This window comes from Python bivittatus, unplaced genomic scaffold (genome assembly GCF_059951505.1).
Source record: "Python bivittatus isolate LINGU-HERP-01145 unplaced genomic scaffold, Pbiv_v1 ctg000080_np1212, whole genome shotgun sequence".
NCBI classification, from domain to species: domain Eukaryota; kingdom Metazoa; phylum Chordata; class Lepidosauria; order Squamata; family Pythonidae; genus Python; species Python bivittatus.
In genome coordinates, this window is record NW_028277035.1 from 34,255,663 (window position 1) to 34,272,680 (window position 17,018).

The following is a 17,018-nucleotide window of genomic DNA, read 5'->3' on the forward strand; positions in this document are numbered from 1 at the left end:
AGGCTACATCAAAAGAAATCCTAATCTGGACAAAAAAGATACCCTTGCTGCTCCTGCTCCTGTTTTTGCTTCTTTTCAGAGATATCCATTTTGCCTTTCCTGAGATGGCTGGGCTAGTGAATTATAGCAGCCAAGAAAGTACAGCTAGGTGCTTGCCTGGGTACACGTTCAAGTCTGCTCACCCATAGCTAGCCAAGTATTACTGGTACAGGGCAGAAGGGCCACTCCTTGTAGATCACAGAATCACAGAGTTGACAGGTACCTCAGTAGTCATATAATCCAACCCCCTTCTCAGTGCAGGATCCACCAGAGCATCTCTGACAGATGACCATCCAGCCTGTTGGGAGACTTCTAGAGTTGGTGAACTCACCACTTCATGTGGCAGCCTGTTCCGTTGGCTGACAGTTCATAAACTCAGGAAATTCCTCCTGATGTTTAGCCTGGACTTTTTTCTTTGTACCTTTAATCAGGGTCTGATTAAGCTAGAGTAGAGTGGAACAATTACTTCCCATGATCTGATCCAACTGGATTCTATACTGTTTTGCTTTTCTTGTCAAACTTAAATCTAATTGCCATGTCTCTAATATCATTGCAATGATACCATGATTCCCAATATTTCTAATTTATGCACATCTGAAGTACAGATCTTGAAAGACTGGACCAATTTTTAGACACAGAGTCACTGTCTAGATAGTCATCGAAGTGTGCATGAATGCCAGAAAGCAGTAAATTAAACTCAAATGTTCTTTTTTCTCCAGGGACAGCCAGGAGCAAGCAAGGTCACTAACCTTCTAACCTAATTCTCCATAATTAAAATCCAATCAGACAATCAGATTAATTCAAAGTGCTTCTTGGTGAGTCCCTAGAGGATTCAGGAGACCAAGGAAAACACTTTAAGCCACTCAACATTTGCATGTACGTACATTGGAAAACAAAACACTTAATACGTTTGGCAATAGGCAATGGAGGATGGAAAAGAGAATGACTTTAACTCTACTTGACAAAAGCTGTTCTCATAATTGTAGTTATAAAAGGAAGCACAGTTGGCTTCCCTTTTCTCTTCTGAATTTGTTCCTTTTTTTCATTTTCAACTTTAAATCATAATGAAACAAAGAACCTCTATAAGGGAACCAAAAATTAAACAAGAGAACACTAATTAAAAAGAAAGCTCAATGCAATTATGAATAGCATTGTTTTTGATGGCTAAAAGAAATCTCCTGAATCACAATATGTTCTTGTTGTGTATCACACATCCAACATAGCTGAGTGCAAAGACAAGAGTGGGATTATGCTCTAGCTAGTGAGAGAGTTAGTGGTTTTGCAGTTGATAGAAGGGAAAAATCCTAGGTTGCATATGTCTGTTCATTCCATATGGATTTGTTTAATTCTTCTGGAATTCATGCAAGATGATAGACTAAGATTATCTCCTCATATCTTTTAAGATGGATTTGTCAAACACATTTCTAAAAAGATTAAATCTTCCATACAAGAAAATCTTCTAAAACTTTTCTATACAGGAAAACAAATTATTTAATTATTTGTTATAATTATTCTCAGTATATATGGAAGTAAATGCTGGAAAAATACTATTTCTTATTTTATTATTGCTATGATTCCCTATTACACAATACAGTGTGTGTATATACACACACATATTCCATCTTATTTAAGAATCAAAACTTTACTAAGATCATCAACATTCTAGGTTCTCTGTGCTGCAGAGGAAGTAACTCTGGTCAACTCTTTGGTGAAAAAAAAATTTAATGGGAAGAATAATGAAATAACAATATTTCTGTTTTTTCATTATTAAACAGTTACTTCTAGTTAGCACTGGTTAGCACTATCTTGAATCATTCTCATATTCCTATGTGATGCATTACTGTGAAACTAAAAACTGAAGCTAGCAAGAGAGGAATCAATAATGTTTGGGTCAGACAGAAGTGTTATATAAACATGGAACAGGGTCTCTGACACTCAAGGCCTGAAGAAGAAGTTAAAAGCCCATTGGGTTGAAAAAGGAAAAGGAAAAGTCCAACTCTGGAGTTGACATAAATATTCTTCACGCACATGGACACATACACTACAGTTGACAGATCTGTATATATATTATGATCTATGAAGCTTTGCTGCTAGCTAGTTACTGAAACTGCAACTGAGTTCCTGGTTGAGTCTGACACACAGTTAGCAATGGGAAGTCCCACTTTAGATGGCAGACTCAGGAACAATGAAATCCACAATAGTTTCTTGCTGATTATTAGTTTGGGAAGGAAGACTAGTGGTAAGGGAGCAAGGATTACATTTGTCCTGGGATTCCCTATAGTGGGTTTTTTTACCCATGCCTTGAACTGACTTCCGGTTCTAATAGGAAAAAATATGTTTCAAAAATGGATAAAGAACCTGGCTGATATTCCAAAACAAATCAAGGAACAAAGTCATTTATAACAGCAATAAGAATTTCTGAATTTCTGAAGCCCCTCATGTTAGGGATGGGGACAGAAAAGCAAATGCATACTGTAATAAGCTAGACTGGACTAAGGAAATACTGCATGTGGCATGGATGTGACTAAAGCTGGTGATAGCCTTGATTTAGCAAAGCCATGATGGGCAACAGAGGTCAATATCTATTGCCTCATTGGGTGATAACCATTGCATATGGAAGACTGAGACTTTGAACATTAGAGTAAATGACAAAGTACATGGATTACTGAATGAAATGAAATGAAGTGAAAAGATGTGTGTGTGTGAAACTAAGAGAAAGAATAAGGAGGTAATAGATCTGAATGAAGGTGGTCTGATTTTGTATGAACTGGTGTCACTAGGGTGTGGTGGGGGCATATGAAAGTAGAAATTGGATAGTTTTTCTGAGAAGCCTATACATCCACACAGAGCTGGCCACTAGGAGGCAGGAGATCCAAACTGGGAATTGGGAGAAGGGAAGGTTAAATACATTTTCTCTTTTCTTTCTGGCTTCTGATCTAGACCACCTTCACCCATATTTGCCACCTAAATGTTTTAAATATACAAGCACACATATAATTACTAACTGCACTTAAGGTCATATTTAATTTGGCCCTCAATTACAGGGTTCTTTTTATACTATAAAAATAGTAATTAGGATTCTGTACCTCACTGCCATTGGAGAAAATGACTTGAACGCCATGTATACTAAATGAGAAGTTCTGCAGCCACCCATATGAAGCTACAGATGGACATAATTAGTTTCAAAAATATTCTTCTGTCAGACAATCTGTTGTCTCCAAATCTGCTGGACTACAATTCCCTCTATGACTTTTGGCCATGCTGACTAGGCATATGGGATTTGCAATTCAGTGCATCTGGAGGACATCAAATTGATTATCCTAGCTCATGTTATTGAACTGCTGAAGCCTTAGGCAATGCAAATTGTAAAGCAGAGGTGGAGAACCTATGATCTGCCAGATGTTGTTCAACTGTAATTCCCTATATCCCTCAGTTGGATGGCTAAGGCTGGTATGAGGTATAATTCAGTATCATTTTGAGGGCTCCATGTTCTCCATGTTCATGTTTTAAAATAATGAAAACACCTTTTCATATCAGCTTAAAGCAGGCAGCTAAACTGACTAAATCCAATTGATGCCATCCTTATATATAAAATTTATTCTTTAGAGGCATTCCTAACGCAGTCACTACAATCACTGATACATATTGCTCACACATTCATTTCTTTATACATCAAGATGTATTCCTAAGCCTTGAAAGAAGTAAATTAACTGTACCCCCTTTTCCAAAACAATATGCAAATTTAAATAAAATAACAAAGCAAAGCACATAAAATAAAATAAAATATCAGAGATCTAATCACACCAGCTTGGCCAAACACCAGGTCATGGTGTGCTTTATTAGCAGCTTTCTTACACTATGTGAGAATGTATCCTTTTACTTTGTTCCCCTTCCTTATAGGATCACAGAACACAAATGAATAATGGAGTTGGAAGGGATACTGTATTTAGGATAGCCAAATTCCTGCTCATTTAGGAATCCAAACTTCTAATGGCACACTAGAATCTCCCTGAACATATTCAATGAAGGGGAGCCCGCAACCTTTTGGGGTAATTAATTTCCAAATATTACCCTCAATGCTTATTATTTTTCCCCTAACCTGCAATTGGCATTCCCTTCTTGTAACTTTCACTGTTTTGTATTTGGTACCCTGGAGCAATAGGGAACATGTCTTGACTGTCTTCTGTATGGCACTCTTTCAAGTACTAGCTATGGCAAACCTAGACAGCATATTAAAAAGCAGAGACATCACCTTGCCGACAAAGATCCGCATAATCAAAGCTATGGTTTTTCCAGTAGTAATGTATGGCTGTGAGAGCTGGACCATAAAGAAGGCTGAGTGCCAAAGACTTGATGCCGTTGAACTGTGGTGCTGGAGAAGACTCTTAAAAGTCCCCTGGACTGCTAGGAGGTCCAACCAGTCAACCTTAAAGGAAATCAACCCTGATTGCTCATTGGAAGGATTGATAATGAAGCTCAAGCTCAGATACCTTGGTCACCTAATGCGAAGAGAGGACTCTTTGGAAAAGACCCTGATGCTGGGAAAGATTGAAGGCAAAAGGAGAAGGGGACGGCAGAAGATGAGATGGTTAGATAGCATCACTGAAGCAATAAGCATGAAACTGAGCCAACTCAGGAAGGCTGTGAAGGACAGGAAGGCCTGGTGCGATATGGTTCATGGGGTCACGGAGAGTCAGACACGACTTAACGACTGAACAACAACAACAACAACAACAATCATATCCTCCCTCAATCTTGTCTTCCTAAGCCTAAAGACTCTGAATTTCTTCAAACTTATACACTTACATTAGTTTATTAATCAAAATGTCACAGGGAACTTTGTCAAATGCTTTGCTGAAATCAAAATATTATACCTGATCCAAAAATGGGATAAGGTTCATAACACTTGTTCTTGACAAATCAGTGCTGATTTCTAGTAATTACCACATCATTTTCAAGAAGGTTGATCTCCTTATGAACTCTTCAGGAATTTACCTACATATCGACTGGTCTGGATCTTGTTTTTCCTGTGTTTGAAGATAAAATCATTTGCTCTACTCAAGACATCTGGCACTTCACTCATTCCCCAGAATTTCTCAAAGCAATTTCAGTCAGTCAGATCATCACCAGCTTAGTACAACATCCTAGGAGGCAATTCTTGGGCCCTGGAGATTTCAATGAATTTCAATGAATCTTTGAATGACTGAGTTTTATTCAAAGAAATGTGTATTCCCTATTAATGTTTTGGCCAACCTCAAGCTTCAGGTTTCATCCTTTTTCCTGCTCTCAACAACTGCCTGGTAGACGACACACCTTCTTGAGGGAGAGACCTGAGCAAAAATTGGAGTTGAGTAGCTCTGCCTTTTCTTTGCTACCTGTTACCAGGGTGTGCACAATTTTGAATCTGAATAGTTTCAAATTCAAAACACCCCATTACAATGTTTGACCCCACTAATTTGAACTAATTTGCTAGTTAACTTTTCTTGCTACAGAATCCTACTTATCATTGCTCAGTGTTGATTAAAATCTGCTTTTTGAAGTCTAAAGGTATGCATTTGCTTATATACAACTTTGGTTTCCATTAAAATCAAGTCATTACATAGTCACATTCCCCCAGTGTTACTGCTACTCCATTTCCTCACCTAAGTCAATAACTATTTGGTCAGGCACAGATACCTACCTCTGCCTTCCTCCATCATCTGATGGACAAAGCTATCAACAAGACAAACCAGGAATTTCCCAGAAGGACCATGCATGTCAGAGAGTCTCAACAGATGTTGGGAAAATAAATGATCAAGTTGATATAATTAAATTATCTTTGAAAGATATGCAATTTCTTCTGAAAGACATCATTTACATAGTCTCCAATAGAGGGGTTTTTTTTTTTGTTCTTCTGCTATATTATGAAATATGTTAATTGTATTTCTAAGTAAATATTATTTTTAACATATACTGCAACTCCTCCCCCCTTTCTATTGCTTTTGTTTATTCTGAATAAATTGTATCTGTCCATTTTCCAATTTTGGAAGCCTTCCCAGCAGATCTCCGCTATACTGGTTAATTACATTTGACTTCCTGTACTAAGAAGTCAATCTATTCCTATTTCCCATACTCAGAGAATTAGTATATGGGACTAATTAGAGCCTATGATGGCCATGAAATTTATGAGCTAATTTCTATTCTATTCTATTCTATTCTATTCTATTCTATTCTATTCTATTCTATTCTATTCTATTCTATTCTATTCTATTCTATTCTATTCTATTCTATTCTATTCTATTCTATTCTATTCTATTCTATTCTATTCTATTCTATTCTATTCTATTCTATTCTATTCTATTCTATTCTATTCTATTCTATTCTATTCTATTCCTGGATCCCATTAGGTGACATTGTTTAATCATTGGGACCTGGAACATGCCCACTCTATCTGATTGTATAGGACTGATAGAAACTATTGGACATTTGTGGTCCCTCAGATAGCCAAGCCCTATGCCATGAAAGGCTTTATAGGTGATAACCAGAACCTTGAATTCAACCAAAAGCTAACCGGCAATTAGTGCAGTGCACAGAGCAGTGGTGTTACATGGGCATACCATGTTACATGGGCATAATACTGCCATGTTCGGGACCAACGGTAGCTTCTAAGTAGTTTTCAAGGGCAGCCTCATGAAGAGTGTATTGCAATAATCCACATGTAAGGTGACCTAGCATGAATAACCATCTGGAGGCCTCCCTGATCTAGGAATAGGCACAACTGATGCACTAGTTCCTCCTGACAAGGTTCTGTGCAAGGCTCCTCCTGGCTAGAACTGCTACCTGCTCTTTGAGCAGAAAGTGCAAGTCCAAAACAACCCCCAAGTTATGCATCATTCTCAAGTGTGGAAGGGCTACCCCATCTAGGACTAATGATGGAAAATTCTCAGGACCCACAGCCACTCAGTCTTACTGGGGTCTACTTCTCCCCATCTGGACCCTCACAGCACTCCAGACCTTTGACAGCATCATTTGGTTGACATAGTGTTGAGATACTCATTTGAGTGTCACTTCTATGACCTCACCCAGCAACCTTATGTAGATGTTAAACAGAAGAAGAGAGGGTTTTGAACTTGAGGCATCCCACAGATTAGGGGCCTTGGCTTCAATCTCTCGCTCCACAGCCAACACTAGAACCAACCACAGAAAAAGGGGAACAACCACTGTAGACCTGTGCCCTCCATTCCTAATTTCATAGGCAGTCCAGAAGAATACCATGCTTGATTGTACTGAAAACTGCTGAGAGATCAAAGAGAAACAGGATGGTAGCAGCATCACTCCCATCCAACCTCCACAGAGGTCATCCACAAGTGTGATCAATTCCCTTATCTCTAAATTTAATTCCTCTAAATATACTTGTACATAGTAAAAGAATCTGAAAAAGCCTCCATGGTTTCTGTCTCTGAGAAGCAATTGTCCTGCTTAAAGTCACACACAGACCCAGTGGTAAAAGGACCATTAGTCATGCTGTGACACATTCCCTCTTCCTTCTACAGTGTATAACTCTTTAATAGATGTTCTTACTTCAGGGTTTCCAATCCCTACAGGATTCAATTTGAAACTCTCATGATCAAACCCACCAGAGATCCATGTGGGTCCCACCCTAATGATGTTCTGAAAATCCTCGAAAACCTGGCTGTTATCCCAAACCTTGGGATAGAGTTTTTATTGAGCCCCTGGTGGTTGTTTTTCTTGTTGCTATATATGTTTTCTCTTCTGGACATGTACAATCTGTTTGTCAATCTTTATTGTCTCTGTTTTTAAAATGTAAGCTCCCAGAATAATTTGGAATTGGGCAGCCTCTATATTGTATAAATAATAAGTAAGATGTGTTGGCTGAACTCATTTCTTTTCTAGTCATAATGAGGTGTAACCCATCCTGTGCCAGCAGCCTACTATCGAGATAACTCAGACTACAGTCCTAGAAACAAAATATCTCATTTACTTAGTCCTTCACTTGTATAATTCAGCCCTCCAGTCCGGACTGGAAGAAAAATGAGAATCCTAGCTGAGCCTCCAGGTTCTTGAGTGCTTTTCCAGGATCTTCAAAAACCACAATAGTTTGTCCCTGTATTTTGCAGTATCATTTGTCCAAACATGGATTAGCAGGAAGGAATAATGATCAATGGATTAGATAAATCTTGCTTTCCTGATCTGTGTTCCTGCCAAACAGCCAACTGTTTACCAACTACCAGAACATGTCCTTTAATCTTCTTGCAGAGCACAGCCACATCCCTTCTGCAGGGACCCACCATCCTATCTCCATGTCTGTTCTTCTCCTGAAGACTCAGAATTTGCTTCCTCAGCAATGGTTGGAAAGCTGTTTCAAAATTCCAGCAGTGCAGAGTATCTCCTACATCTGTTGCTTCTGATTATCATACCCATCTCCTGGGCTTGCTACTTCATTTGACTGTCTTCCTCTGTGAAGTCCTCCTGTATTCCTCTCTTTTTGTGATCTGCTAAGTCTTCATCCTTACTCATCAGTGAGATGTGGCTACTTGTTGCTTTAATCCTCCAACGTTCATCAAGCACCACTACAAGTTTGCATGTTTTGCAGATATATGCCAGATGGTTTTCAGGTATGAACATTTTAAATTTGCCTGCCTGCTGTTGTCCCTTTATGCAAAAGTTTCAATTCAGGATGACCATATTTCATTATAGTTGTCCATACAGTAAAACCTTGGTATGCGAGCATAATTCATTCCGGAAACATGCTTGTAATCCAAAGCACTTGTATATCAAAGCGATCACCCACAATCCCGCAGCAAGAGAGAGAAGAACCATTGGCTCAGTTGTGATCATGTGACGTTCAGGGTCACGTACTACTCGTATTGCAAGACATCGCTTGTTTATCAAGTTAAAATTTCTTAGAAATGTTTGCTCGTCTTGCGGAACACTCGCAGAACAAGTTACTCGCAATCCAAGGTTTTACTGTATATGATTTACACCTGTAAGCCATTCATTCTGATGTTATTTGCAACTTATGAATGAGGCAGGAATTTAATTATGCCACAAGTATTGCAGGTCAGGTAATGCCATTTTCATTCATTTGATTTCTTAAGCTTTTATTCTTTTTGTCCCACTCTCTTAGACTCTTTTGTAAATTCCTCTTTACTCTCCCTATTCACTTGCTCAGCCTTCTTTCTCTGTGGATGCCAGTCTACGTTATATATGCATTGTAACCTCATGAACGGTCAGATTTTAAGGAGAGCAAAGGACTACAGTGTTGCTGCCAGACTTTCATTCTCTGATACCCAACTTGAGGATAACCAAAGGGATTGGCTGGCATCAAACAGGCCCTGTGACTGGCATCAGAAATTCATCAGGGGGCATAATATTATCAGGTCTGTTTTTCAACCCAGCATGCCCAAACATTTTGTATGTACAAACATCCATCCGTTTAAACTCATATTGAAAATTTTTTACTTGTTTTGTTCTATACTTGCCACTTTGGCTGTAACCCTTGTTGATTCACATCAGAGCACAATTAATATTTTGGGTCGGTCATTGTAACGAATACAATGATTTGTTTAAGTGATTAACTGCAGACTTCTGGGACCCACAACAATTTTTTTTTAATGTGCTATTTGATGCTTTACAAATGTCTCTCTTGTATTATATTGCTATATTTAGACAGCCAGATGTGACTGGGCTTATTTTGGGGACAAACCCTTTTTGTACAAAGTGTCTAAGGAAGACCATTTAAATGAGCAAGTGGCATTGCCAGCACCCCTGCCTTTTCCTCTCCATATTTTGAATACTATCAAATATTACTTCCTCTAAAGGGCAACTTTTACTGAACTGGGGTCATCTTCTCTGAAAATACAACTGGAGTAACGTGGGCTATATGAACTGTGAAGACAATACAGAAAATGAACTAAGTTATAGGGACTTCTTTTTGATATGCACTTATTTATGTGAGGCTCAATGTTAGTTGATAATATAAGCAACTTCTAATGGTATAATCTCACTGAATCAAGAGCAAAGAGCATAAGTAGAACTAATATGAGAAATGGAATAGAATGATGATCCACGTTCTGTACTATCCTGTTAGCGGTGACGAGCCAAGGGCTATGCCTTCCTTGTGCTGCTTCCAAAAGTGAAGAAGTACTCCAACAGTATTTATGAACCTCTGCAAGTTAAAGAAAACCTATCAAGCATTAAAAAAAAAAAAGAAGAATGTCATCCTCTTGGAAAATATCACAGTGAATAAACTGTTACCATCACTCCTTACAGGAAATGTGGCTAAAGGATTTTGGGATTAAGCACATAAGAAATGTTTTTATTTGCTTCCTTTTTTTTTTTCTTTTTGTACAAAAGAAAAAGACAGTGAAATCTTGCAGCCCTGCTGAAAGTTAGAGACTTAAGATGAGAATTTTTCAATTCAACTCCTGGCCTCCAATCCAAAGCATCTCATTTGACATTTGCCAAAAACAATATTTATTATTTGCTTTCATACCAAAGGGTGAGCCTATGAAGGAATGTAATGTATCAGTAGGCATAACTATGCATTGGTTTCTTACCAAGGGCAGATTATGAAGTTATGATCAACCAATAGTATGGGATTATCAAATTCAGTGCATTCTAGGACTTTTAAGAATTCTGGGTCTTATGGATTTTTTTAAAAAAAGGACTTTTGTAAAAAAAAAAAAAGTTTGAAACTAAAAATTCTTCTTTTACTGAGTTAATGTATGTCATTCAATATATTTCTGTATTTCTATATTTAAGTCCTTTTGAAACAGGAAATTCTCAGCGTTGGTGAACTGATTTGTTTGTTATATTCATTGCATCTTCTTTTGCCTTTGACAGTATAGCAAAACTAAGAGATGTCAATAAATCCTTGTTACTTTCATAGCAGTAGCTGCTTTTTAGTTGTGATTGGCCAAAATATATAAAATGTGGGATAAAATAACAACAACAACAACGGCTCACTTACACTGCTGTTTGTAATACAAACATTAAAAGAAATACTACCAGATGCTTGTTTCACCTTATGATTCCCAGACACTCATAGTGCTATACTGTGGAATGGGGGGAAAGTGAGGGGTAAGCCACTGTTCATCCTTTAAGACAACAACAAAATAATTACTGAATCCATGAAGAAAATGAGTTGCCATGAAGACAATGGCACCCTCTCCCTCTCTCTTTTAAAAGTGTTATAAGGGTACCAAACTGGAGTAGGTCAAATGATGGACTTAGACCTACTCAGAACTAAATCCATTGGAATTAATGGATCTTGCTCCCAAGTCAATGTAAATTGAACTTAAAGCTAATACACCTGAAAGGTCATTCAGTAAAAAATTTAAGACGATATAGGCAGTGGGAATTCTTATTCCTCCTCATTTGTATCACACCAACATCAAATAGTGTTCAAAACAACTGTTCGACACATTTCGTAAATCGAAATCAGTAATATATGTGCTATCTGAGGAACAAATAGCATTTTCCAGGATATAAATTATAGAATATCTTATGCTGGGAAATGGCAATGTCAGTAATAATGGTTGAGCAATAGGGAGACTTTACGGAATATTTCTGGATGATAGTCAATAAATGGAATTAACATTCTCCTGGAAAGGCAGCTTTCAGATGCTAACTCTAGCATGTATTTATGTAAATGACATGAAACAAAGAATACTGGGGAATTTTCAATGGTAAGGTAAATTGTAATACATTTATTGCTATTCTTTTCAGAAGAATAAGCAATATTGCCATTTGATATTATCTGTTAACAATTAAATGAATAGCAAGATATCTCAGCAGAATCTGATCACATATACCTGACCTACACATATAGTTTCTGTTGGAGCAACGCCTTTGTCCGACAGGAGATAGGTTTGGTTGTACGTATAGGAGTGCTGCTCACAGTGACATTACTAGGAACCCTATGTGTATAGGAACTTTATATACACCCTAGAGTAGGCACAGTGTTTTGAATAATAATTTAAAAGTTCATGAATAAATATCAGTAAAGCCAGCTGAGACCTAAAAATAGTAAACATATGTTCAAGTGATTGAAATTAAAAGTTTGATACTTTTGAAGGGGCAAGTAAAATATAGAGAGTGAGAATGAATTAAGCAGGATAAACAGTATGCAGAAAAGATTACAAAATAAAGTTACCGGGTAACCATCGCGTCCTGACTGCCCCTGTGATATTAAATAAGGAAAACAATAAGATCAGTCAGTGGCAGTTAACAGCAGCAAGAGATCACAGTCAATATCAAAATTGAGGGGTTGATCTGAAAGACAGACTAATCTTTGTAGGTTCTACCTACTACAAAATCTATATCAGGACAGCAGAAAACAGGAGTTAATGGCAGGGGTATCTCATTTTTTAAAATTCTCCTAACAATCCTATGACACAGATAAAGTAGAGAAACAGATATCTGCACAAGGCCATCATTATGCCTCAGTAAACTTCAGTAATCCTCTATTAATAGCTTTTAAAAATAAATATTTCTCCTACTCAAAGGGAAAACTGACATCTTTAAGAGCTTTTAAAAAATCTAAACTTCAAACGTTCTTAGCTAATGGAACCTTTATTTTCCTCATAACTCTTCTCATAATCCCATTTCGCCTTGCAGTCCATCCTGTATTACTGTGTGAAGATGACTGTGATTGGAAATGATCAACTTTAATATGGAAACATCCAAGATTATATTCCAGTATCAGTGCCTTTGCTCCACAGTAAAGTTATTCAGCTATAGTGGGGTACTCATTTACTGGTGAGCTTTGTTCTAGCTTGTTTGGTTGGCATCTCACTCTTTTTATTCTGATCGAAGCACCCGTGGACAGTAGGAACTGAATGACTTCAAGAAAATAAACGTCCTTCCTCCTTCCTTCCTTCCTTCCTTCCTTCCTTCCTTCCTTCCTTCCTTCCTTCCAACCATCCATCCATCCATCCATCCATCCATCCATCCATTATAGGGGTGCCCAATTTGAAATAAATCTGGGTTTACAACAAATTAAAACCAAGATTTAAAAACATCTTAGATAAAACATTAGTGGGAAGAACAAAATGGTTGGTACCTTGACTCATTATATCCCCTTAAACTGGTTTATGAACCAATGTTGTTGCTGTCTCTAACAAGAAAGGAGGGGACAAATATGTTTTACTTTATCTGGTTACTTCTCAACTGAGAGACGAACACCCTCCTCAGTGGGATTTTCCCTTCTTTGCCTAGGGACAGAACCAATATTTGGGCCAGCTGTACAAAATAATAATATAGAACTGAGTATATTATGAGTAACACATAAACCTCCTGTTCTCTCTACCTTAACATTTGAAGCATTTTGTGTTATTTGATATGGTCATTGCTAAGTTATAATTGCAAAGTAAATATTTTCTTCAGTTTGTGGAAGCTACCTACTCAACATGTGATTTTAGTATCTTCTGTAGCCAACTTTTTGGAGAACTTTGCACAGAATATGGCCAGTGATATAACAGCCATAAACAGTGCATCACCAAGTCTAATAGTGAATACATGAACTAAATTTATGACAACGAAAAAGTAACAGGATGCTCTGACAATACAGTGAGTGAAGAATGAATTTTCAGCATAACATGTTGCTATATGTTACCTGTAACAGTTCCAATGTTTCTCAACCTTGACAACTTTAAGATGTATGGACTTCAATGCCCAGAATTCCCCAGCCAGCATTGGACTAAACAAACAGACAAAAAAACTCCCCAATAATCTTATATGCAGAGTTCTTCAAACACAATGATACTGCATTGTGTTTGGGGAGGCATTTGGTGTTTAAAGGAACATTCTCAGGCTTAGAAAGAAAATGTGTTTGATAATGGAAAACAAGTTAATTTTATAGACCTTCTCTGGACGGAAAAAGCTCCTTTGCAGTTTTATCACAGTATAGCTACTTCAAGTAGAATTCATGGGGCAAAAATAGAAAAATAAATCTTATCTAAATAGTCAAATATAGAAAGTAAACAACTGAAATCATGGGAGAAATATACATGCCTCACAGTTGAGAATATGACTGCAATCTACTACAGCCAAGCATAAGATTTACAATATGCAGTTCCATGTGGAAAAATAATGGTATTTTAATCAGAAATACTGATATTTGTTAAACTGAATCCAATAAGATATTTTTAAATTTATTGGTTTATTGATATTTTAGTTTTACTGTACCCAACAAGTTAATAGGGCAAATTACAAAACAATATATATTTATACCATTCAGAATGTTGACAGCTCTATTACCAAATCTCCATAAATAATTGATTCAAAAATTCCATTGTCAATTTAAATAAAAATGTGGTATGAACAAATACATCAAGTCTTACACTAGCTTTTATCATTTTTTCTTCTTCTTTTGATCCATAAACTTTAGGAAAGTAGTTTTTTCTATTGATATGCCTAATCTTCAAGATACACCAGCAAACTGCTTTCCAAATTGGGTCCTTTGACAATTCAATATATGAAATAAGAAAACCCAATCAAATCTTAAAACATACAAAATCTCTATCGGTCCAAAAAGGACAGAGAAGAACAACAAAATGTCACATTTTGTACAGTGTCGATACCATTTCACAGGTTTTTCCGGGTTCTACACCATTTAAAATTATATGTCTCATTTAAATTTAAACATTGAATTTAAATTTTAAAACATTATATTTTGTAGTTAAATTCCCAACAGGGTTTCATATTGGAATCTATATAATTTAGTAGAAAAATATATTTCAAAGACCAGGGTAGCACAATTTGCTATCTATTAATGTTAAATCTTCCTTTTGTTCTTATCCCTAGAGATAAACTCTGGAGGAAACTTGAGTTACCATTTTAGAGCCACCTATTTTATATTTAATCTGGAAGCTCCATGAAAATACCTACTTATGGGTAAGATGACTGGCCATATACCAACACAAAAAGGATTGAGAATACATCAGCCTCTGTATTAACCTGATGATAATAGTCTGATCTGTGCCTATGTTACCTGTCTAGATTGGCTAACATACCTGGATGATGAGGTGGTCTTGTCTATTATACCAATAGGAACAAAGAGAGTTCTCCAGGCTCTCGTTCCCTCTGTATTGCAACCATAGCATCTTTCATGAAAAAACTAAGGTTATGATGTTTGCTAAGTGAGCAAGGCAAAATAGGTGGCAAGCTGTTTAAATAGTTCAAGCAACTGGCTCAAGAAAGGCATGTTCTACATCTGTAGCTGAGAATACCCAGAGAAGTATCACTGCCTTCTACCTACCTTCATTGTACAACTGGCAGAAAACATACTCCACTGTAACTTACAACCTTTAAAGCAAAAAGTGTAGCTCAGCTACTCTTTAGTGCCCACCTACCTATCAGAACTAGGAAAGATTCAAAGCCCACTAGGAAAGATTCAATCTACATTTTTGAAAACTGTTCTATTTTTTTTTTCAGATGCAGTATTGTTTTGCCCTTAATTCTCCAGGATAGCTTTCAATTGACCTAGAAGAGGACCATGAACAGAAAGCTTCATTCATATTGCTGTATCCAGAATTTGTAGCTGCAATGTGATTGCACTAAGCCAAGACAATGATTAAGCAATAGATTAAAATCATGGATCATCAAAATGACTGAATCTAATGTCTTGTGGTCATCAGGAGAAGTTGCATTGATAACCTTTTCAATCCCACTGTCTCTAATCAGAGGAAGGACTTGTTATGACTCCTTTTATCAATCCTCACTGAATGCACCTGTCAATGTGGTTCTGAGGAGGTAGCGACACTGAGCTATGGGTTGGCTTTCTGTTCTTATTACAGGACTCCTATCTGGAGCTTAGTTCTCCTCTTTTAGCCAATATTCAAAGTTGGACTGAAGAAACTTAATTCTTTTATACCAAATTATTTAAGAAGCATATTATTAAAATGCTCATGAATACTCTTTATATATTTTATGTTTTGGTTCTCTAATAAATGATTGTCAAAAAATCTTTGGCAATCAAATCTTTAGAGTACTAAACTGCATTTCAATCACTCATAGGCATATACAGGTGAAACTCGAAAAATTAGAATATTGTGCAAATGTTCATTTATGTCAGTAAGGCAACTCAAAAGGTGAAACCAATATATGAGATAGACGCATTACATGCAAAGCGAGATATGTCAAGTCTTACTTTGGTATAATTGTGATGATTATGGCGTACAGCTTATGAAAACCCCAAATTCACAATCTCAGAAAATTAGAATAGTGTGAAAAGGTTCAATATTCTAGGCTCAAAGTGTCCCACTCTAATCAGCTAATGAATTCATAACACCTACAAAGGGTTCCTGAGCCTTTAAATGTCTCTCAGGCTGGTTCAGTAGGAATCACAATCATGGGAAAGACTGCTGACCTGACAGTTGTGCAGAAAACCATCATTGACACCCTCCATAAGGAGGGAAAGCCCCAAAAGGTAATTGCAAAAGAAGTTGGATGTTCCCAAAGTGCTGTATCAAAGCACATCAATAGGTTATGTGGAAGGGAAAAGTGTGAAAGAAAAAGGTGCACAAGCAGCAAGGATGACCACAGCCTGGAGAGGATTGTCAGGAAAAGGCCATTCAAAAGTGTTGGGGACTTTCACAAGGAGTGGACTGAGGCTGGAGTTAGTGCATCAAGAACCACCACACACAGACGGATCCTGGACATGGGCTTCAAATGTCGTATTCCTCTTGTCAAGCCGCTCCTGAACAACAAACAACATCAGAAGCGTCTTACCTGGGCTACAGAAAAAAAGTACTGGTCTGTTGCCCAGTGGTCCAAAGTCCTCTTTTCTGATGAGAGCAACTTTTGCATCTCATTTGGGAACCAAGGACCCAGAGTCTGGAGGAAAAATGGAGAGGCACACAATGCACGATGCTTGAAGTCCAGTGTGAAGTTTCCACAGTCTGTGTTGATTTGGGGAGCCATGTCATCTGCTGCTGTTGGTCCACTGTGCTTCATTAAGTCCAGGGTCAACACAG

At 37.3% G+C, this 17,018-nt stretch overlaps 1 protein-coding gene across 1 annotated transcript in view; it reads right to left on the reverse strand.

The window, feature by feature from the left end:
• The window catches only part of COL23A1 (collagen type XXIII alpha 1 chain), a 328,339-nt gene that overhangs the window by 89,640 nt on the left and 221,681 nt on the right, over positions 1-17,018 (reverse strand). The window contains exon 5 of the mRNA XM_088133808.1: positions 12,197-12,223. Coding sequence (XP_087989934.1) covers positions 12,197-12,223 — 27 coding nt within the window. The remainder of the gene's footprint in view (positions 1-12,196; positions 12,224-17,018) is intronic.